Below are 27,052 nucleotides of genomic sequence, written 5' to 3' on the forward strand. Positions count from 1 at the left end.
CCAAGAGACCTTCGTCTCTCCTCTTTAGTCCAATCTTTTTCGTCACAGGGAAAGAACAAAAATCAGATGAACAACATACAAACACCGTTGAAAACCAACTCACACCCCGACACAAACGTGGCATACATCACAGCCAAATATTTTGCGCGAAAAGTTCTGGTACAAAACTATTTTTCAAGCTTCAAAGCACACACTTCACACTCACTCCCACAGCAAACAAACCCACCTGTCCTTTTTTTTTTCCTAGTGAAATAATTTTATCATTATCTTTCCTACATTACCATACCTACTACCTATCCTGACCTCGCTACTTCAACGTATCTCAAGAAAAAATTAACTCTACCTTTGACAGAAATTAATTCTGAAATTACCCTGCATCCAGGACCCAAACGTGTTAAAAGATCTCTCTACACACCTACATCTTGTGTCTGCAAAGTTCTCTCTGCTCTACACCACTTCGCTTGTGGCGCAGCCCCTGGTCCGAGGAAGAATTCCTTCTCCACTGGATAAGAAATAACACCCAAGAATTGACTCCCATTTTTCGTGAGCTCTCCTCTAGAATTTCTCTCTTCACAGATACTCTTCCGCACTTTTTAAATCCTACCAACAAACACCTAAGACTTACAAGATGGTGGTCGTCCTTCGACACACAGCAATGAACACCTCACGCTGGATTCGGAGCTCTTACGGCTCGGGCTGCCTCCAAAGCTACTGCATATCATTGAGACACAAGCAACAGTATTATGGTACATGCCTCGCCATACAGCGCTGTGGGATCAGATCACCCCACAGGACAAAACACTTGCTTGACAGAAGCCTCACCATGCTATGTTGTGAAGTCAGATGATACGCGACAGGAAAAACACTTGATTGCAAGCCGTGTTGTGCTGTGAGGTCACGCCACACCACAGCTGTTAATAAGGGACACAAGATGAGGCTTACCTGCGACAGGGGAGAGCTTGTCCAGCACGGCCCATCGTTGCTTCCACTGTGGATAACAGAAGATAACCGACATTAGTAAGACAGTAACAGCCTACTGCATCACAAGATATATACATACACAGATGACTACGCTACACCTCGGGTACAGAGGCAGACAAGGAACCTAGACAAACATGCTCGCTCTCATAATTCACAGTTGATGATCTCCAGTGGGACTAACTGGATCAACACGACGATACCAAGAGGTTTAATGTATTGTTGATATTCCGGATAAAGATCATGTGCAAGCGCCATCCGTGCAGATCACAATGTTTAAAAAAGCGATGAAATTTCTAAAGTTCCTTAGTGTTATATAAGGGACGAGTAAAACATGTTGCACTCATGGCATTCGAGGGTACTTGGAAGAAAGGAAAATAGGGTAAGAATCAATCACAGATTCTAGGTTAAAAGGTTACACGAAGAGGGTAAAATGAAAGAATAAATGGAAATCCATAGTTTCGCTGTTCAAAGGAAGAGGGAGGTATCATAACGGTCTCCACACACAATCTATGGGAAGCAGCAGCCAGACGCGAGTCAGGTGCAGGAACCCCATGCATACAGCTCACGAGAAGTGGCCAAAATCATACCTATACAACAAGGGGAAGGCAGCAGTAAGTGATGCGTGAACTAATGAGACGGAAGGCTTTCCATTGCACTTGATTTCATTATCGGTCGTTCCATGTTGTGTATATATATATATATATATATATATATATATATATATATATATATATATATATATATATTTTCATACTATTCGCTTTTTCCCGCGATAGCGAGGTAGCGTTAAGAACAGAGGACTGGGCCTTTGAGGGAATATCCTCACCTGGACCTCTTCTCTGTTCCTTCTTTTGGAAAATTAAAAAAAAAAAAAAAAAAGAGAGGGGAGGATTTCCAGCCCCCCGCTCCCTTCCCTTTTAGTCGCCTTCTACGACACGCAGGGAATACGTGGGAAGTATTCTTTCTCCCCTATCCCCAGGGATAATATATATATATATATATATATATATATATATATATATATATATATATATATATATATATATATATATATATATATTCAAAGTCTTTACAACAAAGAATAACACTGTTAAAACAAAATCAGTGATTTAATAAAACTCTCGGTATAAATGATTCCATAAAGTGGCTTGACAAATACAATAATCAGGGTAAATGGTTAAATTGAAAATAATAGAGTACCGTTAATTACATACCTACATACAAATCAGGTAAAATGTACGTAACACACAGACCTAACAAAAATAGTCAGTTTCAGATTCAGTTTAAGTAAAGAGAGAGATCTCGTCTCTGTACTCCAGAACTACCGAGCAAAGTCCTGGTAACATTATTTCCGTGAGCCACAACAGACATAACGAATGTCACCGGCGTCGCTAATCCTCGCTGAGTGTTGTCATACATCCGGCGACGTTTTCTAATATTCTGTTTCTCGTTGGACTCGCTTGTTGCCCACATTTCAAACCTTCCCTCTGAACAGCTTATTCCCTGCTACAGTTCACGTTAAAAGAGTGCACCGTTTTCTGTGTTAATCAGTACTATTATGTAGACACCGAGAACTTTTTGCTGCGTTTTTCGTCAGTTCCAAAACTATAACAGTGATGGGAGTGCTACATCGACATTTTTCTCGACAATCTAAATAAACTCGTAAACTGCTACTTCGTTACTTTAACGACCAATATAATCAACATTAATTCTTTAAGTAACTACAGTACTAGTATTAACACTGTAAACAAATTTACGGTTTGTTACAGTTTTCGATTGGGTAAATAATACCCGTATAAACACACACACGAGAACCATTACGAGCATGGTTGGTCATCGGCTTCTTTAGCGGTCTAAACCTTAGCGGGAGCCGCTATAAACACCGCAAATCTAACTGATCTTTATAAAGAGTTGAAGCACCACCCCGTGGGAGACAATGGTGACCCTGAGGCGGCCATCGACCTCGAGCCCCTCTTTGACAGCTCTAAGAGTTGGTGGTCAGTGTGTCCCTCCGGGCCACCACAACTAACGGGCCTCCCACAGGGCCCGGAAGGCACCCCTTGCCCTAGCGTTCATCTAAAGCGGCCTCCGGCTTCTAGTGGCATCTATGGGAACAGGTCCTCATCGTCTCCACAGGCCACACAGAGAGCTGCTCTTCCGGGGCTAGTGAGTAAACACACATTTGCGACAGAGGTTTGTCCCTCCTGGTCTTGTGAAAGACAGAGATGAATCCCACTGTTCGGGCTGTAAGACCTTTGCGATAATTGTCTTAAGAGTTCTAATTATGTGATGACTTCATACTAGGAACTTCAGTAGAGAGATATTACTTCAAGACGGACAGGTGAAAACATAGTGGGGAAATTGGAAGTACAGTACAGTGAGATACAGTACAAGAGACACATAATGGGTTGGTCTGCTGTATATATTATGTGCTGAATTCAAGAGGAGTGTACACTAAAGACGGAAAACGGGAGACGAATGTTATAATGACACGAAGAGTTGAAGAGTACGAGTGTTCCAAAACATGCTTGCTTGGTGATATGGACTTTGGGACAATCGACTAACCGCTTCATTAAGGCCATTATCGTTCAGTCAAAACCACCGGTCGAAAATTTTGAACAGTTTCCTTCACGTTCAATATCATTCTACCGTTCACACTCGCACTACATTTATAGCCCTCGTTCCAAATTTCTGACCAAATAATACGAGTTTCTGACCTCAAGGTTAGTGATTTCTGATCCAAGGTTAATAATATGACCCCAAGGTCAGTGGCAGTGGTTTTTACCCCAGGATTAGTGGTTTTTACATCCAAGGTTCGTAGTTTTTGACTCCAATGTTTGTGTGTTTCATACCCCATTAGTTGTAGTGTTTAATCCATGGTTAGTGATGTTTGACTCGAGGACAGTGGTGTGTGTGACCCACAGCTACTGGTCCTTGACACAAGGGGAGTGGTTTCTCTTTCAGCTGCGTGAATAATGTCAACACCATTGAATACCTGATAAACTTAACGGAATAGAAAGCAATTACCTACAGGACACAACTCAATAATATAGGCATGAGTTAGTGGGGCTGGTGTACAGTCTCCCAAAATAGTATCTGCCTTCCAGGCCTGAAGTTTCTAATACTATACAACAGACCGACCGAGATTAAATATCGACTTCGCTGATGCAGTGCAACGAAGTTGTTTCAATATCGGTCGGCCAGTTGTAGATTATTGAAAACTGCAGGCAAGGGGAGTCGGGTACTTTTTTTTGGGGGGGTGAGTGTTCGTGGATGCTACAGTACTCATCGTATTTCTACCACCCACTCAAGACCCTCCCAGTCTTCCTCCCATCGACTCCAGACTCTCCCTCGACTACCTCCCACCCACTCAACTGGAGACCCTCTGGTGCAAACACCACCAGCTGTCACGCCTGTCAACTCTCTCTACAACCACCAACTCCATTTCCACCTTCCATCTACTCTACCTACCCACCCCTCCACCTATTCCTACCTTCCGCTCCACTTCTCATATTTCCTGTACATAAAAAAATACAGTATCAAACGTCAAAAATTTCCAGTATTGTGTTTAACACCTGCATCTTTATACACGGCCTCAATCAACCAACCTAACCACTACCTGGTACTATTACACATTACGGTCAGAAACCCATTACGAAAGGTTATTTTCCAGTAAGGAATAAAAACTCCTCTCTCTCTCTCTCTCTCTCTCTCTCTCTCTCTCTCTCTCTCTCTCTCTCTCTCTCTCTCTCTCTCCTACCTGCATAGGGAATCGGGAAGCAGCAGTGGAGGGAGGGAAAAAGAGGCCAGACTCGTGCGTTGCAGCTAATATATCAGCCGTACACACACATGCTGGTTCCGCCTGCCTGCCGATCAATATCTACCACCTGGGGAGACAATTGTAACATCACCGCACCCACAGCCACACAGCCTGACACCACCACCACCACCACCACGTTATAGGGGTACCATGATGATGCCATCACTGGAGAGAGAGAGAGAGAGAGAGAGAGAGAGAGAGAGAGAGAGGTACATACATACATCCCTGTTTCATCCATGGTATGGGACGGGTACCTTCCTAACTATCATCCGAGAGGAGGTACATCCTTCCATCATCGTTGTTGTGTGAGGTGTGCAATCCTGAACGTCTCGCGCAGAAAGACATATCCTGGCACCATCCTTCGTATAGGTGGGGTGGGTAACATCCTGAAATCACCACGAGAGAGGACATCCTGGCAACATCCTTTGGGGGTGGGTAACATCCTGACACCACAGGAGAGACACGACATCCTGGCAACATCCTTTGGGGTGGGTAACATCCTGACATCACCACAGGAAAGTGGACATCCTGGCAACATCCTTGTTATGGGACGGGTACCACCCTGGCCTCACTATCAGAACACGAGCACGAGTCATCCTCACAATACTCAGGGTGGGCACCGTCATCCTAACATCATTATAGACAACGAAAGGCGAAATAAACATCCAAATCTCGACACAATACAGCATCTTAACATCACCACAGATACAGCCACAGACCACTACACATCACGAGCAAGAGACATCCCTCAACATCACCACAGGGGAAAGCAATCCCAACACCACAGGTAACGAGACATAACCATCACCGCCGCATGTGCGATGTGACCACTGACAACCATTTGACCACTGACAACCATTATATACAAGAGGTCAACACTCGCCATCAATAGATGGAGGTGGTGATCATTCCACACACAGCCTCTGTATGTAAAGGATGACCACTCGACACCACAGGAAGTAGAGGGTGACCATTTAAGATCATCAAAGATCAATGAGTCGGACGGGCCAAATTTCTACCGTGACCATGTGGAATAATACTCCAATATGCTACACTTTCCCTCCACCAAACATAAGACGACACCTGGTCGCCGCTGACAGCACTACACATCCGGTATACAAGAAAAACTAAACTTTTGGTCATTCGGTTCCATCCCATCACCAACATACATTCTTGAAACTGGTTGAAATGACCAGCCTTTCCCAAGACCGTCCCAGAAAGACTCGTGTACCTGAATCACTTCATCTCATAGACTTGGGGAGGTATGACGCGTCTGCCTTTAGTTAAATACCTGATGAAGTCTTCAGGGGTCTTCTACCCCCAAAGCCTAGGCCCAGCCTCCAAGGTTCGGTCGTTGTTGGACCAAGCTACTGCAAGCTGCAACCCTCAGACCCACATAAGCCTCCACAGCCTGGTTGATCTAGTACACTTAGTAAATACTTGCCCAGGGCACCTATTAACTTCTCCATTGTGCATTCCATGGTGTTTGTTGTGATTAACTCGCAAGGTGTTGAAACGTCTTGGGCCCCAGATGCTTAAGGTGTTCTCAATGAGCATGTCTCGCCTTTGGATTCCGGAGGTAGTGTTTTACAGCCTTCCATTGCTATCGCGCCAGTAGGAAGTTATTTCCGAGTGTAATCTAACTACTTTGGACAGATGAAAGTGGATGCAAGTTAACAAGGGAATCTCACAAATTACCGCTTCTCACATAGCAGTTCTGTACACGGTTATGGCCATCGAGAACTCTCCAGAGCATTCCACCCTCACCTTCCGAAAGATTCCCCAGGATAAAGAGCATCACTTCACACATCTTCTCCCCCACACATGCAACATTCTCATCTCGCACGTACTTCCCCCGCACATGCAATATCACCCCCTGTAGTCTTAACTATGTCATAACTCAACCGTTAAAAGATCATCAACGCACGAGAAATCGTATGGTAAACCCCACAGCCATACCGGAAGACTGTTGTGGAGAGAGAGAGAGAGAGAGAGAGAGAGAGAGAGAGAGAGAGAGAGAGAGAGAGAGAGAGAGCATACAGAGCAGCCACAGCCTCCCGGAAATGGACGTATTGCCCCATAAACCTGGAGTGATGGACTTTTATTTCATGTTTGAAACAATATACGAGATCTGATCATGGTCCAGCCATAAATCAATCACTGTATAAGTAAGTAGAGAAATAAATAATAGATACAATTACCATAAAAATTCGATTTCCCTCCCGCCATTCCTCTGGCCAGATAAAACGACTCGCTGTTCGTTCTCTCGCCTGATCTACGTGCTCTCTTATGGTGTCAGCGATGATGCTCGACTGCTACTCCTTTCCTCACTGGTCCAGTTCTCGTTCAATGGAGAGAGAGAGAGAGAGAGAGAGAGAGAGAGAGAGAGAGAGAGAGAGAGAGAGAAAACTGCAGACCTTCCTAAACAACTTGTGTTCCCAGACTCGGCGGGCCTTTGTCCACTGGGGGGAGACCTGATGACTTTAACAAAACAACGGTCGAGTTACAATGATAACCACGTAGAGGGCGTGGGGGCCGCGACACAAGGTCATACGAACAGTCTGGGTATGCATGCTTTGCCGCCACTAGGGTTGACATCCAGTAGGAATAACCAGCCGTATAGATCACACACACACACACACACACACACACACACAGACTGCCTTTGATACCGACCAGACGCATCAAAGAGCAAGGCACCAGGGGATCCAGATTTCTTAATACACCTGCGGCTCGCTGTATATATATATATATATATATATATATATATATATATATATATATATATATATATATGTATATATATATATATGTAAGAATACTTCCCACGTATTCCCTGCGTGTCGTAGAAGGCGACTAAAAGGGGAGGGAGCGGGGGGGCTGGAAATCCTCCCCTCTCATTATTTTTTTTTTTAATTTTCCAAAAGAAGTAACAGAGAAGGGGGCCAGGTGAGGATATTCCCTCAAAGGCCCAGTCCTCTGTTCTTAACGCTACCTCGCTAACGCGGGAAATGGCGAATAGTTTGAAAGAAAATATATATATATATCCCTGGGGATTAAGAATACTTCCCACGTATTCCCTGCGTGTTGTAGAAGGCGACTAAAAGGGGAGGGAGTGGGGGGCTGGAAATCCTCCCCTCTCGTTTTTTTTTTTAATTTTCCAAAAGAAGGAACAGAGAATTGGGCCAGGTGAGGATATTCCGAAAAAAGGCCCAGTCCTCTGTTCTTAGCGCTACCTCGCTAGCGCGGGAAATGGCGAATAGTTTGAAAAAAAAAAAAAAAAATATATATATATATATATATATATATATATATATATATATATATATATATATATATATATATATATATATATATTGGTCGCTTGTACACACAGCTATGAAGGCTTTAAGATATCTATCATGAATCAGTTTCTAACTCCCAATGCACGACACTGTGTAATGAACCTTAATTTTTCTTATTCCATTTCCTTCCTTGCAGTGCTTGACATTTCTCGTAAGCTAAAGCACGTTTCCCTCCTACCTGACCACAGAGATGTCATAGTCTCATGAACTGAATCTGTCCTTCTACCACAATAGTGTTTCGTCCGCTCGCGTCATCTTCAAACTCTGGTATGTAGTTTGGCAGAGCATCGGTATCCATGATGTAAATTGTAAAAAGATACTGGACCCAATACAGAACCCTGGGGAACCCTATTGTGGCTGATAATCCTGCAGAAGCATTTTCAAATATTACGATTCATGGTTGCCTGTCCTGCAGCTAGTATCTTAAACTATTAAAAAAAAAAAAAAAAAAAACTACTATTCCTGAAAGTTTTCTATTCACTGACTACTTGAGACACTTTATCGAGTGCCGCATTCAAAATCACAATAAAATCATATGTTTAGAGGAGATGAATTACCCCAAAAGTGAGTCTCGATTAGAATAGTTTACTTCGAGATATTCCCAAATCATATCATTCATTACTAACTCCAGAAAAACGCTTACAACTGTTGCCAGTCTTCTATATCCACAGTTGCCCTGAAGCCTTCCCATACCATACGTGCAAGGTCAGTTGAAGCTGGTAACAGCATGATGCAGGCATCTCTGTTGTTGATGGGGGTCTTTTCTCTCGACGTCAGTGAAGCTACTTCATTCTTCAGAACATTTCAGCAACTGTCTTCCACATTCTTCAGAACATTTCAGCAACTGTCTTCCACATTCTTCAGAACATTTCAGCAACCGTCATCCACTATCACTAAAAGCTTTACTCACACTATCATCATAAAAACGTCTGGGAAGTATACCATTTATAAAGCATCTATCACACTTATTTCTTAATGGTTTGAGTGAGATACGATAGTTACCGAAGAGCTCTGTACTACCAGCAGTCTCAAACTCTCCTTTCTCTCCCAAACACGTCAGTTGAGCCAACATTCATGACTGTGCATGATTTCCTAATCTTAAGTTTACCTACTTTTACCATTGGGATAATGTGATTGACGTCACCTCCCAGGCACATCGTTAACTTCTATTATTATTTTTTTTCTCTCGTTTGCTGCACCAGTTCCTCCAACACCTGTACAGGCCAAGCTGCTTCCCAAGTCTTCCGTTTCTTTCTCAGGATCACTTCGAAAAAGTTTCTCCCGTGTTGATAAGTCGTCTTCCATCCCCAGGAGTGGTGTGGCCTGTATCTAACAACAACCCTCTCAGAGTTTCCTCCTTCCTCTTTAACGATGGCGTAAGAATCTTTCAGTCAGTCAGTGTAACACCACTTTTTCTCCCCACCTGCTCTCTCTCTCTCTCTCTCTCTCTCTCTCTCTCTCTCTCTCTCTCTCTCTCTCTCTCTCTCTCTCTCTGCACTTCCGATTCCTCCCTCTGTATCCAGTCGTTCAACTTCCTCAGCTACGACAAATTTAGTGCTACGTACTACACGAGGGCGTTTTAAATCAGTCGTCCCTAACACTGCAACAAGAAGGATTGAGTACAATAGGCCTTGTGCACAATGAAGGAGCGAGGAAGAAAATGCGAAAAGACTAAGGGTAAAAGAGAGAGAGAGAGAGAGAGAGAGAGAGAGAGAGAGAGAGAGAGAGAGAGAGAGAGAGATTTGATTACCAAAGCGGGTTATGATAATAAATAGAATCCAGTCGACTCCAATAAACCAAGAGCCAAATATGGGTACATAATACTACATCTTGGTGGATTACGCACGCCATATCTAGTGACAAGACAAACACAGTCACTAAATCACACACACACACACACACGGCCCTCCACTGTCTGCAGTGAGGAGTGCCGGTCAACACGGTGGCATGGACGAGACAAACACCCCCACGTACTGCCGGCTAAGGTCGCATCAAGGGCACAGAACCCAAAGGATTTGTGCGAAAATCAGTAAGGAGTGAGAGAGACAGCAAGCAAGGCCAGGGGATCAGACGACGAATGGTAGCCAGAGGAACAGGAGAAAGAAAAGAAAAACGAAAAGAGACAAGGACAGAGTGAGACCTCAATGAAGTGTGGATGAAGAAGCCACAAACGGAAGAACGTGAAGAAGAAAAATGAAAAAGGAAACTAATGTACAGGACGAACACGAAGATTTAATCCTGCGGCACAACGAGACGCCTGGCCAGATGAGGAGGTTCGTTCCTGCAGTTTGGATCAAGAAATGAAATTCATCCCAGTCATAGTTTCGGATTAGCGAAGATGGAACTGCCCGGGGAGACCGATACACGAGGATGATGAGGAGGTAGTGTGAAAACGAATGGACGTCCTGATTAACAAATGAAAATGTATCGTCATGCAGGATAAGGGAGGAGAGAGAGAGAGAGAGAGAGAGAGAGAGAGAGAGAGAGAGAGAGAGAGAGAGAGAGAGAGAGAGAATTGCTATCAATATCGAGGAATGAAAAGGATATGCAAAGTGAATGAGGTTAAGAGCCAGTAGAATAATAATCACATACAAATCGAAGAACTTTCTTCTCTAGTAACTGGAACGCATCACGAACATTGCAAGACAATGATAAAACAGTAGCGTGGCTAGCCAGGGATGTGGCATTGAACACCACGTTCCCCGTAGGCTACGTGGGGTTAGAGCACAAGGAGTCACCCGTGAGTCAGGGAGAGGGAACTTATCAGTGATCGTCCTGTGGGTTCCACAAAGTCGCTTTCCTTGTAAGGGTAAATTTAGTGAGATGTACAAGGCGGTAAATCTACGGCGTTCACTTCCTGACCTGAATACCGCCGAGGTCTCCTGCACTGTTTACACGGACAGTGTTTCAGGGTCCTATTGTGTTTGCAAACGTGACTGGTGTTGGCCGGCTTTTGCCTGGCCCGGCTTGCTGCCGGTCCACGCTCGCTCAAAACAAACCCTGGCCAAGGTGATGCACACCACCATCAGTACTACACCACCATCACTGTTCACTTTTAGTGTGTGAACCAAGGGCACGGAAGACAGTGTTCTCGGTCAGTTGTTCTGTACACATCCGGGGTCACAGAAAGGAACTATTCTGGTATATGTATTCAAAAATCTTTCTGTTTAAATGCACACACAGGAAACAGGTCCAGGTAATATCATGGGTGAAGGGCACATGGGTAGGAGGAGGTGGAGTCAGCCTAGAGCGTACAGTGGGTACAATACATCAATGTATCATGGTGATAGGTAGGTTACAAGTGAGCCCACCTCGGTTATTCTGAAGTTGACGAACTTAGAATCTTAAAGACTTGTGTTGAAAACTCCCAAATAGTAATGAATATTTTTATATGTGACCTGCTCCTTTTAAAAAGTCAGGTTTCCACATCGTTTAGAACGTTTAAAACTCAACTTTTATTTCTTCCTCTTCGTTTAAGGCTTGACTTCTTAAAAAACAGAAACTATTTCATTGCCAATGATTGCCCTGTGCCTCGTCAACAACAGTTCTGCTACTTGGAGGAGTAATTTCCTCACTGAAATGATAATAAAGTTAAGTACCTGGCATGCGTTAAATCAGTATCGATTACGAACTAAAGCCTCCATCAAAGTAAATCACATTAATGATGCAAAATACATGGAAAATGTCTGTCCAGTTTATTGACGTGTGGGGCATGTTATGGCGTTCCTCACCACGACAGACTGACTGACGCACGCCAGACGAAGAAACAGACACGCGCTATCAACTGCTACAGGCGAAGAACGTAAGGGACTTATACACCCGTCCTTTTCTATTCTTACGTTCAACAAATGCGCACAAAAAAATAAGTTTTTGTCTCCAACGAACGACAGACACAGCCGTGAAAATGAATCGATGTAATTTCATTTACTCCATAATTAGTTTAAATTTCGTGTTGGTCTGCCTAAGTATCATCGTTGACACCAGACGTATTGAATGCAATAGAAATTCTTTATTAAATCTTAAGAAGCAGTAGTGGTAGTACAGACTCCATAAAACTTTATGTATTGTCGACTGATAAATAAGCAGGCAGTGGCAGAAATGAATGGAATATTTAGTTTAACTGGTTACAAATATGTGGAAGTATGGAGTTCATTCTATTATTCAAACATTACCATGATGCGTTCTTGCCTCATAACTTGCATCTAATTTCTTTACATATATCAAATGTATTTATCTGTGTGGAGGGAGTTATAAGACTGTCAAAGGCAAAAGGGAACTTTTCCTCATAATTTTCATAAAATAAAAATAGGTAAAATATGCAAATAAAATTGTATTTATTAGGAACACAAGCCAAGACATAAGATTTAAATACTCCTTTGGCTCAGGACACACCTGAACAAAAACTAGAGCATCAAATAATTTAAGAGTGAAAAGAAAATAATTGCTTGTAACTGGTCAGACCAACCTGAACTGGAGTAACCAGCGAAAGGTTTCTCTTGTCTTTGGATAAATACTGAACACAGGAGGCTAATGGCCTTCCTTCCTTCCTTCCTTCCGCATCTGGGCGACCCAACTTCAGACTGCTCTAAGTTATGGATGTTTATTTCCTCGTCAGTGTCTTGCATAATTTCCTAACCCGATTTCAAGCTAAACCCCAAAACTATAACTCCCATTCTGTAACTTTGCTATGCTACATTCGAAACCTAACTCCTCTTCCGTAACGTTATTTAAGCAACAGCTCAAAACTAACTCTTCTTCCGTAACCTTATCTACTTTCCATGAAGAAACTAACTCCTATTCCGTTACGTTATTTAAGCTACAGCCCAAAACTAACTCCTATTCCGTAACCTCATCTACTTTACACGAAAAAAATTAACTCATTTCGTTACGTTATTTAAGCTACAGCCCAAAACTAACTCCTCTTCCGTAACCCTATTCCGTAACCTTATCTACGTTACATGACGAAACTAACTCCTATACCGCATCATTTACCAAAGCAACATTCTGAAACTACCTCCCTCACTGTAACGTTTCCTGGCGAGTCTGGACGAACCAGAACTCTGTTACTTCGCCGGTGGTGGTGTCTTGCGTTTATCAAGGGCATTTGTTTCGCTTTCATAACCAGGTCTTTAAATTTCCACTTTATTACCACTGCAGTCAGTCTCCACCAGGGCTTCATCACGTCAGCCCACAACTAACGTGAAAAGAGGATGTAAATTTCAATATCCCCGTCCTCGTCTCTATTCTGCAACTTACTCGAGACTAAATCAATGAGCTAAAAATAACCGGAGCCCACGCCGACACGTGTGTCACCGACATTCTCAACCTCCATAAAGCTAGTACGATGTCAGTTCGGTTCCTGATTGTGTAGTAAACATGGGCGATTCTGACATGTGCAACTCAGCTCTTTGAGCACGACAGTTCCAGAGTTGGAGCACGATGGTTTCGACTCCTGGGTATGACGATGGTTCGACCCTAAAGCGAGACGGTTCTATCTTTGTGCATAGTGGATTGAGCCTTTGAGCACGTTGGTTCGACCCTTCAGCACGACGGTAAAAGCCTTGAGCATGATCTCTGGGTACGATGGCTTGGCCTTTGTTTTGACCTGATCCACGAGGACAATTTTTGTTACTGCAAAAACAGCCTTTTGTTCTATACGAGAGACAGACTAGCGAGTTCAAAAAGCTTATACTTAACACTAACTTTATAAAATAATAACACCAGAACTTACAGACTCCGTGAATGGTCTAATTTTTCTATTAAATAAAAAAAATTTCATCATTTACTGATATTTAAATTTCCTGGGAGCAAGGGTTGTGAAAGGCCTTCTCAGGATATTTGCCCAGTTTTTCCACAACTCTTTTACTTTCACCGACCTGAATTTCTGCTCCGAGCACCGTTTTTGGTATAACCCAAACAAACAAACACCAGAAATTTCGTCCGTTTAAACATGGATGTTAAACATGGAGGCAGCCACTCGCCCTGAGACTGAGTAACCGAGGCAAATCAGCGGATGGATGACTTCATATGAATCGTAAAGTAAGAAATTGAAGGATCGAATCCTAGATATACTCCTTAAACTACTCCACCCTTCGACGTGCTTAGGTTGTTAATAGTAGGAACATATTGCTTTTATAAAATCCAATGTTATCCCATTCTCTCGCCGATGAAAGATTGAATAAATCCAGGTTATCCTAACTTTGCCAGGAAAGGTAGCTTTACCATGAATGATTCTGTACTGAGATACAGTCAAGGATGGCCCTCTTACTGTGTCTTTAAAATCTCGGTAATCTTGAGTTCGCTGGTTTCATTGAAGTATGCAGTAGATTCTTAATAAAAAGCCATGAGGCACTGCTTTACGAAGGGTATGCGTACACCGGAGGATACTCCAGTACGTCTTCCAGCACTGAAGGAGGCATTGTTCAGTGGAGGCAATAGATGCAATTCCACCTCCCTGCGAAGCCAGGGGAGAAACTCTGTCAAGCCAGACGTGATGAGCTAACCATCAGGGGACACCGGGGAAATGCTGCTCCAAAATGGCTCTTCATGGATCATCCTCTTGCTAGGGAGGGCAGTGTTCCAGGAGCACTGCCCATATACTACCGGTCTACGGCTGTTAAAGGCACTGTTCCTGGACGACTCCATAAAGGCATCATCAGAGTTATGGAGAACACTTTATCACGACGATTCCACACGTGCCAACATTCCACGCTACAGGAGGTACTTCTCTACGACGGTGCCTGGTGAGCCACTATCCAAGTACTGCAAGATATACTACTCCATGATAGCTCCTGGTGAGCCACCATCCAGGGCTGCAGGAAACCCTATTCCAGGACGGCTCTTGGTGTGACAACATACCAGGACCGTACGAGACACTGTTCCAGGACGGATTCTCATCTGCCATCTCCCCAGGGCTCGCCAAGAGGCAACTTGGCCTAGAGCCAACCTTCCTGTATATATATTTTTCCAGGCACCCACGCCTACCTACCAACCCTCTCCTTCCACCAACCCAGTTGACATCATTCTGCCCAACCGGTCCCTATGGGAAGGTTTTCCAGATTCTCGCGTTCGAACATTTATTTCGCTAACTACTACCATTACGCACCTGAGATGCGACATTACGTTTTACCTGCTGTTAACTCTAAGGCTGGATCGGAACTCCGATAAACCAATACAAACAGGTAATTCTAACAGATACGATACTCAATAATCGGCTCTTTCCCTTACTGTCTTTACCTCCTTGCTTTCAAAACTATCTTTAACACACGAATAAATGTAATTTACTTTTAACCAATCACGTAAGGCAAAGATCATCTCGACGCGAAGCAACGACGCACGCCACACGAAGCAACAACACAACAAGCCATACGAACAACGACGCTCGCTCCACGATGCAACGACGCACGCCAAACGAAGCAACAACACACACAAGCCAAACGAACAACGACGCACGCCACACGAAGCAACGACGCACGCCACACGAAGAAACAAAACGAGCCACACTGAGCAACGTTGCACGCCATACGAAGCAACGTTGTATGCCACACAAAGCAGCAACAAATGCCACACAATACAACAACATGTGCTACATGAGGCAACCACGCGCGCCCAAGGAAGCAAGAACGTGCGTCACACGAAGCAATGCAAGCCACACGAACAAGAGAACGCACGCCAGTTGATGCAACCGATGCAAGCCACACGAAACGACGATGCACGCCTTACGGAACAACGACACGTGCCACACGGAAGAATAACGCGTGACACAAACAGCAAGGACGCGTGCCTAACGAAGCAACGACACGTGCCAAATGAAACGACGCGCGCCACACGAAGCAACGACGCATGCCAACGAAGCAACGACGCACGCCACACACAGCAACGACGCATGCCAACGAAGCAACGACGCACGCCACACACAGCAACGACGCATGCCAACGAAGCAACGACGCACGCCGCACAGAGCAACGACGCATGCCAACGAAGCAACGACGCACGCCGCACACAGCAACGACCATGCCAACGAAGCAACGACGCACGCCACACATAGCAACGACGCACGCCGCACACAGCAATGCCCCATAAAACAGTAACATGAATATACTGTATTCAAATATGCTTTTGTTTTAATGGGACAGTCATTATATTTTCATTTATACGCACTTTTAACTGATACTTTAATACACTAGATTATGTATTTTAGATTGTGTTTTAACCGAAGTATGTCCATATATGAACCGTTATTGGAAAACGATCGTTACGTTTTGCGAATAGTCCCATGAGATTTACGTAAGTATACACATCTGAAAATTTGTATAGTACGCTTTTACCATCACTTGTATAACAATAGTGCTAATAGAAACTTTACATTTCTAGGTTCTGAAACTGAATGAAGATATTTTCCCAAAAGTTAGCCAGTAAATTTTTTATTTTTTTTTCAATGATAATTCTCTACTTCATGAAAATATGTGAGGAAGTACTTATATAGTACAAAAATGGTGGATTAATTGGAATAAGATGACTGGGGACATGGTTAATGCAGACAGCATACACGGATTTAAGAAGTTGCTTGACAATATACAGTGTTCAAGAGATGGTGTCCCTACGAGTCTAAAACTCCCTTCTTGCGCAGTACAAATATCGATAATTATATATCACAGTCACACATGATTGCTACAGACACACAACAACACTGTACATAACCACATCGACATTCAAACACCACTAAGAACATCTCTCTTGTCGACAAGAACAGCTACAACCAAGATGATGACCCACCAAATGTACTTGACCAACTGCACTGCCACCACCAGCATCACCCAACATCATACACACACACACACACACACACACACACCAACTACAATCACCAAAACATACCACCAACAGTAACACAACTACAGCTACAACTGCATGATCCTCCTCCACAGAACAGGCAAATACAACAACAACTCCTCCTACTCCTGCAGTCACAGCAACAAGCCCAGGGGATTCCACAACCCCAGGCCAGGTCATCAATACAGATTTCCCGAGGCAGTCCCACCCGGTGAAAAAGCTACATCAGGAATAACCTGCCAGTGAAGGTATATGTCTTCATCTGTGGCCAGATGCCTCCCTTTCTGCGCACCCCTCAGATACCAACGATATACTGATATATGCGTAAGGCAGACGACTGCTGCTGGTCAGTATTAAGATATCAATTGCGAGTTGCCTTCAGACACATCCGACATGTTTCTTCATGACCCTGTGAATGTCATGTCTTATGTCATGGAGGTCGAGAGAAGGCATGGAAAGATTTTTAAGGGAAAGTTTTCATACTGAAATTGAAATAAAAGTCATTTGACAAAAGAACTTGAATCATAATTCCAAACTACTTCGAAGAGGAACGAATATATCCCGCCCCGTCGACTTGGCTCCCTGGCCAGGGTGATCGACTACCCCCAGGCCGTCAGCTGCGTCTCCTATGCACGTGCAGCACGGACGGCGCCAACCCACCCGTGCACACGCACCATGGCGCCACCCACTCGTGCAGTTGCACCACGGTGTGAGGCGGCCTTGTAGCTCTGTGCCAATCCCCAGGATCTCTGGCCCATAAACCCACACCAGGCTCTTTTTCTGACTCATCCTTCCCGTGCTACCCTGTACGCCTCGCCAACTGTGTAGTCATACGCTTCCCGACTTGTCCAAACTATTCCCCTGTACCTCTCCTTACATCTCTTAGTTCTAAACTCTTGACTCTCCTCTCCTCTGAACTTTGTCCTCTTCCATCTCTTCCTCTCTATATACCCAGGAGGGATGTCCAGCCATGACACCCTAACAGCGAAATTTCCGTTAGTAATTACATTTTCCCGAGGTACTGTGGCCCCATGAGCACTACTCAGCTGGATGGAATCACTTCTTTGGTGGAGGCGAGTGTAAAAGTTTCGTAGTGGCTTTAGGAAAAGAGGAAATGAGAGGTGGGAAGAGGGTCCTGAAATAGAGTGAGCTTGGAGAAGGAGCCTGTGTACGGAGATGTGAAGAGATATGGCATAAAGGTGAGTGTATACGGAACTAGGGGAGAGGGCGAAGAACGGAAGGCAATTGGGGAATCACTACTTGAATATATGGTAGAGGTGAGTGTGTGGTAATGGAAAGGTGAGGCAGGTAAGTGTTTCCAGGTGAAGATGCGTCCGAATCCAGGGTGTGTGCTATCACTGAGGCTGTTTAATCTGTTTATGGACGGGGTGGTGAGGGAGGTTAATTCAAGGGCACTGGGTAGAAGGCGGCGGTATGTTGAGTGGGTGGGGGAGCTAGAAAATAAGTCGGTTAGTTTCCAAATAATACGGTTTGGGTGACTGCCAAGAGAGTGAAAGTGCAGAAGCTGGTGTATGAGTTTGGGATTGTCTATGAAAAGGGGAAGTTGAGGAGTAATGCGAATAAAAGTAAGGTTACGAGGGTAAGAGAGGAGAGGAGATATAACATGCTGTCAGTAGGCTGAACCGGGGTATGTAAGATGGTCAGGTGAAACCACAGAAAGCCTCTGGGGTTTGGCTGTGGATAGGAGGCTCTGGTTTCGATGCATTATACATGACAGCCTGAGCGTAGATGTACGCCAAGAGGCCGTTCTTGTGTTCCTTGCGCTAAACCGCTATGTAGGAAACTGGGAACTAGTACAGGAAAAAAAAATAAAGGTTCATGGCACAAAGGCCATACGGAAAGGGTTATCTTAAAAAAACCTCTGTAAGAAGGGAATGATCACGTGACGACCTTGAGGCAAGAGCACGACGGTACGACCCTTATGCAAGGCGGTATGACCTGACTCTTGAGGGTCACTGACTATAAACGTCATACCTAAGGGTCGTACCGACAATGCTCCTGGGTCACACCGTCTATGCTCAGGAAGTTCAGTAGACGTTCAGATCTTCGCTATAGCGGGTCAAGCCTCCTGTGTCACACTTGAACGAGTCAACGACGTACTACTCTGCCCTTGAGCATCACTATCACTTCCCCACTCGTTAAAGAGTTCCTACCCTCCCCTCTCTTACAACGTCATAACCTGCGCTGCTTCAACTCTTCTTTTTTGTTCTCCTTCTTAGCCAACCACAGCCATTGTAATTATCTGCAACGTGACATACTGCGCATGGGAACACCACCAACAGTCTGGTAAAACGTAGTCACTGCTGTAATAGCCATCGTAAATACCGGGTATTCAACATTTATTACGAAATTTGTGGTAACTATATATATATATATATATATATATATATATATATATATATATATATATATATATATATATATATATACTGTCCGTACGTCAGTAGCTATGAGGAGACTCGAGTATAAAATCCGGATATAATCTGGCATGTGGCTGATCGCGACGAGTCCAGTCATGCATACGAGCGGCTTAATCGCATTAGCACCAGCCAAACTTGAGAGGTTCTCCTGGCCAGGGTTCCAGAGGGACTGCTGCACATCTCGAAAGACTATCCTATGACCCACTACGGCGAGAAATATGATCGGCTGGCTAGCATTACCGCCCGCTGGACGAGACACGTCCGTCATCATATCCTGGGACTGATGGACCGTCAGGGGCACAATCCAGGCGCATAAACATGAGGAAAGTGCGTTTAAAAGGAGAGCATGAAGACCTGCAGACTCTTACCACACTATCGAAGGGTCTGCTGTCCACATCCCATCAATCATGGCTGAGCTGGTCACGAACAGATGAATAAAACAATGCTGAAAACTGAACTCAATACTCCTATATCAAGTAGTGCCCACCCTTAGAGAGGGATCTTAAAAACCGCATCACGTCAGGAATTACAATGGTACAATATGCAACACAGGCTGAGCTATGAATGTTAACGTGTTCCTCTGGATCTTACAAGATACACTCAGACGGCAGAGTGTGTGCCCGTCTGTCTAGCTTCCTCGGACGTGTTGTGAGGACGTTAGAAATCTTGGTGTCCCTGTCAGCTTGACATGACAGTGACGTGACAGTATGCCAAGCACCGGCCGCGTTCATCAATACTGGGATGCAGAAAGTAGGTTTTCCATTCTATTTGCAACAAAGGCGTCATTAACAGTGACTCGGTGCTTTCAAGTGTATCTTATAAGACTGATTTTATTCCAGGACAAAATGTACTCGAAAGGAATCAAACCCGACAACGATTAAAGTAGGAGAGAAAAGAGTAACATCTGCTCTGGAGCAAAGTTTACAAAGATGTCACTTTATTTTTTATAGGTTACGGGTCCACGATGCCTCGCAGTCACCCTTAAATACAATCTCTCACTATTACCAGCATTTCCACCTCACAAACGACAACAACCGTCGGAGATCATCACCAGCACAAAAAGATGTGTCAGTACAGCTCAGCCACACAGGCCTGATCTCATCAAAACGTCTCCCACGGGGCAGGACGTCTTGACCAGACAAGGTTTTATATTTTTACAAGTGGTGACCTTAATCTGAGAGCTGAGGTGCTTAACTTCTTGTACGCCACGTATCTTGCGGTGATGACGTCTACACTTGATACCTTACATAAGGACGTGACCTTCCACCCTGATTTTCCGGAGGGAAGACAACAGTACCCCTGGACGTTGTTACGACCACTGATCACGACAGCACAACCCTTGGGTGTGATGTTGTGGTCTTTGACTCGATGCTTACGGCAGGAGGTCTTTAAAGTTCACGTCATCACACCCCGAGGATCGCATAATCTTTCTTAAGGGATGTGCCGTCGTGCCCAAGGATCGTCCTGCAGGGTCGTACCGTCGTGTTAAGGGGCTCAGTCCAAGAAGCGAACACGATGTCAACAAGATACAACAAATCAGCAGAGATGGAGCATTTTCCATCCTACTATTCTGGTGGACACTAATAGCCTTGTATATAACCTCAAGCCTGGAGGAAGAAACACCCTAGCAGCCGCCTCCTCCTCCTCCTGACGGAGATGGACGGACGGAGGGGTGTAGTCTGGCGCAGGGGCCACGGCGCCTGAGGTTGGTACCAGATACTGGTCCTCCTGACTTGTGTTTCAAAACGGGACCCACCACCGCTTTAGACCAACCCACTTCCCTCCTCCTCCCTGCTTGCCTGCCTGCCGTCATGCATGCATGCATGGCTACCTGTCATGCTAACTTTTGTCTTCCTACCTGTCTGCTGCGTCCCTGGCCGCCTCCCTGACCTGACTACTTATTTACTTCCCCTGACTGATGGCGTATGTATCTTGCCAACCTGCACCTTGCAACCTTTAGAGTACGACCCTTCAGCAGGACGGGGCGAGCCCTAAGCACGACGGTACGAGCCCTAAGCACGTCAGTACGTCCCTTGAAGGCGAGGGTACGACACTTGAGCACGAGAGCATAAGCCTTGAGCGCGAGGTAAAAACTTGATGACGGCGTTACGAGCCTTGAGCAAGGTGATATGAGCCTAAAGCAAGAGGATTTGATCATTTGGCCATGGGTCATGATGGCCTAGTTGATGAAGGGATCAGGCCAGAGGCGAGCCCATCATACTCGAGGGCCGTACCGTCGTGGTGAAAGGACTTTACATCTGACCTCCTTTCAACCTACCCACACGTTACTATAAACATTACCAAAAACCATATTCTTACACAGAAGTTCAGTCTCTTAATTGCTACGTATCATTTCCACGATATACACATTACCATAATAACTTGGAGAAAAAGGTCAACTTGATCTCTGAGACGACCACTTAACTATTGACAAAAAGTTAGAATTATATAACTCTTTCTTTTCCTAACATGAATTAACTTAGTGGGAGAACTGTGAAGTAATGGTGGCTGAACGCTGTTACCAAGAGAGTGCATATATGGCCCACGTAACAACCATAATGAATACCACACATGCCTCCTCTTTCTTCTGTTGGTAACATGACCTCTCTGCAGTACATTGCTGCCGGGTCACACCGCCCACTCAGGGTCAAGCCGCCCCTTGAGGGTCACGCTTCCCCGGGGCCGCGCCGCCCTAAGGGCGTGACGGCCACTTGTTTTGTACACTGAGCGACAGCGGACCAGATCCTGTGACTGACGCCACCAGATGCTGCATTGCTAATGACCCTACAACTTTCAAGGACCCTTTTTTTTTCTAACGTCTTGAGTACTACGCCTTAAACCTCTTAAGAACTACGACTTAACCCTCTCGAGTACTACGATTTACCCTCTCGAGTACCACGACTTAACCTCTCAAGTATGACTGACTGACTCCTTGAGTGGGAAGATTCAGTCCCTTGCGTACGATAGCTTTACCCTTGAGTATGACGACTTCAACCCCTTAAATACTACGACCTTTAACCTTTAAGGACGACGACTAAAACCCCTCGAGTACGACGAAGTCAGCTGAAGTCGTCGTATTCAAGAGATAACGTTGTCGTATCATTCACGTTGTCATACCCACGTGGTGAAGGGGAATGTGGGAGAACTTCCTTCATCATCCGTCTGTGAGGATCCATGTCTGGCGGTTGAAAAACGTCATATCGGCATCGCCGCTACCGTATCGCATGTCTGTCTGGGCGTATCGCAAAACACGCACCTTATTGCAAACGGTCCACCCACGCAACATTTGCAGACGGTCCACCCACGCAACATCCACCGTATTGCAAAATCATCCACCCACGGAATGCGCACAGTGATGCAAATGGGGCATTTATATCAAGCCTTGGGCGGACACACACACACACACACAAGTCTTCATCTCTGGTGTTCTACCATCCGCCAGGTTTAGTGTCTTGGACTTGTACACCATGGCTTGGTAAAGTAATTATCGCCATCATTTCCGTCACCGTAGGCCTAGCTAACTAGGTTCCTATGTACACTACTGCTCTGATATTCAATTTATAATCTTCAAAATATTTACACATGGCTCAACGTGCACCATCCATGAAGTGTACCATTACTGACGACCATCACGGCTACAGCAGGACCACGACGACCAAGGTCGTACGTACACAATGGGGTCGTCCATTCGCAAGAATACCAGCCGCCTTGCATTACAACAGTGTTTTTCTCTTGTATGATCTACTGTCGTTAAAAACAGTACGGTCAGTACTGTTTTCTGTCTGGGCTGGCTTGTAGATAGGGGGTGGGTGTCGGGTGTTGCGCGCTCTTGTGTTTCTTGATCTTATCGTTTCATACTCTTTGTGTTGCGTGTTTTTATTACTTCATACTCTAAAGTTTCATGCTTTTTGTGTTTCATATACGAGTTGCATCACTAGCTACACCGCAGAGACGTTACTGCAACGTACGACCCAGCTTGCTTAGAAGTAGTGTCTAGAGCAAACCTTGAGGTAACAGGAGTTTTACCAGCAACGGTTGCTGACAGGAGCAGCAACACAGCACCCGACACAGCAACACCTGATAGCAACACTGCACGGCAAACAGGATAGCAGCACTAGTAGAATACCTCCAGCACCTGATCAATAATGGGAAGAATAAGGTCAAAACCTGGGAGAGAAAGACAGTAACAGAAGCTATAACCAAGTGTTGGCAACACCAGGAAGTGGAAGCAACACCAATAGGAATACTAGAAACACCAAAGCTTTACCAACAGCAACACTACGTAACATAGAGACTGAACCATGAGTGGTGACCAAGTAGCAGCAGGAGCAACAACAGCAGCTGCAACACTGGTTACAAGAACAACAAAAGTAGCAACAGCAACACACACAGAATGTACCAGACCAACCAGGGTGTGATGGTTAGGTGCCGCGGCTTGCAACAGCTTGGCTGAGCTGAGGAACAAGACGAGCAACGCACCATTACGAGTCACAACAACAGTAACAACACCATTACCAGTAACACCAGGTAGTAACCCATTACCAATAACTGGAGCACCACAAATATAGTCAACAACAGGTGCCTTATAACAATACGAACAGTAAAAACATTAATACTAAAAAAGAAATTAATACCAGTGAGACATCGTCTTTATATTGTCATGTATATCAAAATGACCAATAGTCATAAATGGAGCCCTTACACACTAGGTCTGAAAAGGCCAGTGCTGAAATAATGGGTAAACAGGAGAAAGGTACGGCTCCTGAAATCCTGAATAGGCCTCTCGTACATATAAGCATGCGTCATTATATATAAACAGACGCTCTAACTCCGCTGTAAACGCATATGTAAACGTAAATATTTGTTTTAGAAATTTACAGACGTTATACCCGACGCGCATAGCAGACGCCGCCCACCATATTGTTCGAATATATTGTAAAAAGAAATTTTCTCTATGAAAACTGAATTTTCTCTTTATAATTGGATTATATTTTTATTAACTAACATATCCAATATAAATTTTTGACGGGAATACGAATGCAATACAATATTATATATATATATATATATATATATATATATATATATATATATATATATATATATATAATATCATTATTTTCATTATTATTTTGCTTTGTCGCTGTCTCCCGCGTTTGCGAGGTAGCGCAAGGAAACAGACGAAAGAAATGGCCCAACCCACCCCCATACACATGTATATACACACACGTCCACACACGCAAATATACATACCTATACATCTCAATGTACACATATATATACACACACAGACACATACATATATACCCATGCACACAATTCACACTGTCTGCCTTTATTCATTCCCATCGCCACCTCACCACACATGGAATAACATCTCCCTCTCCCCTCATGTGTGCGGGGTAGCGCTAGGAAAAGACAACAAAGGCCTCATTCGTTCACACTCAGTCTCTAGCTGTCATGCAATAATGCCCGAAACCATATATATATATATATATATATATATATATATATATATATATAGCATTTGTAGTTGGCAATAATTTTCGAATGCTTATTTTTCTTTTACTTCGTCGAAAATATAAATGATCACACACGTTCAGACTTCAATACATAATTATGCTAAAATCTATTCTAATGTTAACGAATTTCCAAAGTTTTTAAACGAACAAAAACTTGTTACTCTGCCGTTCAGTCAGAATTTTCCCACGAGACTGATTGACCGATGTTAGAACTGGTGTGAAGCTAACCATGTCACGACTAATTTGACTTTAAAATCTTAAGTGTTACGACCCATTTTTAATTTTTAATTGTTTAAACAAAGAGCGTCGTTTTTACCGTAACTTTTACCCAAAACCATATTCGTTTAAAGGAAAGAGTTAAGACCGGTGTGACTTTTGTATGATGCGAAATAAACAAGCACCCATTACCACTGAAAAATATCGCTGCTTGTGTGTGTGTGTGTGTGTGTGTGTGTGTGATGGGGCGTGGAAGAAACACGTTATCAGCGGGCAGGGAACAGAGGAACTGGGTTGCCTGAGTACGGATGAAGCGGCCGCGCGTACCGACAGGTCAATTCCACTCCCTGGGTGCTGCGTGATGGTTGCAGGCTGGGTCCAGGGCTTAGGGACAGACAAATAACCTCCGCTGGTTGAGTTATATGTCCGCAGTCCAGTCTCTAGCCTTACGTCATCACAGGCACTGCTCTCCGGGTTCATGCTATGCTATAGTGGCATTTCTCTTCTCATATCTGCTTCCTCTCGACTTTAGCAAACGGTAAACCTACCTTACGATGGTTTCCGAGGTCTTCCTATTACACCTGGCCAGGGCTCTGGGAACTAACCTTATCTTAACTTACCTTTACGGTGGTTGTGGTGGTCTTCTACGGCCACAGCTGGGTCTGGTACCTTACGACGGTTTCGGAGGTCTTCTACCACCGCAGCTGCTTCGAAGGTCTAAGATCGGTCGCCCATTATGCTACCGTGTTCCTCACTCGTTTAGTCAGTCTTATAGAGGCCGTTGGCAGCTGGCTTTTGTATCGTATAGAGGCCGTTGGCAGCTGGCTTTTGTATCGTATGGTATACTTTGTACGTACCTGTCCAGCCCTGATCACATACTTTGCACAGAAGCTCATGTTTGGCGAGTCCAACATTTTTTTTTTCACTGGGATATACATAATTAATTCCCTAATTTGAATGTAATCATTTATTTATAATCATTTCAAATATGCCACTGCCAACCATGGACATGTAATACTTTAAAACATTCGTTTTACAGTTGTAAATTATGTCTGTGATGTCAAACTGATACAGTTTAATCTTTTACTGGTTTCTAGTCATATAAAGTGCCTTTTTGGTTTCTGCTTAAATCATTTATTTCTACTTTTAAAGTCCTTTACTAGTTTGTTTAGAGAGATTTTCTTGTTAGTTTCTGCTGAAAAAAGGCGATAAGACTTGCAGCATCATCGGTAAACAACAGTAAGAACAGCATATGGTGTGGCCCTTCCCCTGGCTACCCTACCTACTGCTCTCCTATACACACCTCAGCCAAGCACGTCACGTCCACCACCACATCTATGTTTCGCTCACCAAGGAATTGTTTCCCTACGTTAAAATTCTTCGTGCATGGGGGCCGGTCGACGCACGATATCACCAGAATACAGCAGCGTCCCTGGGGACCGTCCACACAGACAGGGTGTGACAAGTGGGGGCGGTGTACTGAAGAGCTGCACTGAGCAGCACTACATCACTGACGCGGGAGTCGGAGGCTTGGCTGTCTTGCCATCCCAGCCACCAGCACATCATACGTTCCCCATGACTGGCAACAGTGCCAGGAACACACTACCAGCAGTGTCATGAAGGTACAAGCAATAGTGGCAAGGAAACTCTGCCAACAGTGCCACTGAGAGACACCAACTAGACGCAACAGACCCGGACAACCCATCCTTGAATGTCCTGCACCGTTTCCTCACAGCTGCGTCTCGAGAGCCATCAACACAAGTTCTACAGAGCTCTTACAAGGCGCGCGCGCGTGTGTGTGTGTGTGTGTGTGTGTGTGTGTGTGTGTGTGTGTGTGTGTGTGTGTGTGTGGACTAATATGTCACTTGGTTCGACCCCTTGAGCACGACGGTACGG

The 27,052-nt window shown here is 44.5% G+C and overlaps 1 protein-coding gene across 1 annotated transcript in view; it reads right to left on the reverse strand.

Moving 5' to 3' along the window:
• The window catches only part of LOC139753816 (uncharacterized), a 97,815-nt gene that overhangs the window by 42,641 nt on the left and 28,122 nt on the right, over window positions 1-27,052 (reverse strand). The window contains exon 2 of the mRNA XM_071670718.1: window positions 943-988. Coding sequence (XP_071526819.1) covers window positions 943-988 — 46 coding nt within the window. The remainder of the gene's footprint in view (window positions 1-942; window positions 989-27,052) is intronic.

The sequence above is a fragment of the Panulirus ornatus genome, chromosome 2, assembly GCF_036320965.1.
Source record: "Panulirus ornatus isolate Po-2019 chromosome 2, ASM3632096v1, whole genome shotgun sequence".
Taxonomy (NCBI): Eukaryota; Metazoa; Arthropoda; class Malacostraca; order Decapoda; family Palinuridae; genus Panulirus; species Panulirus ornatus.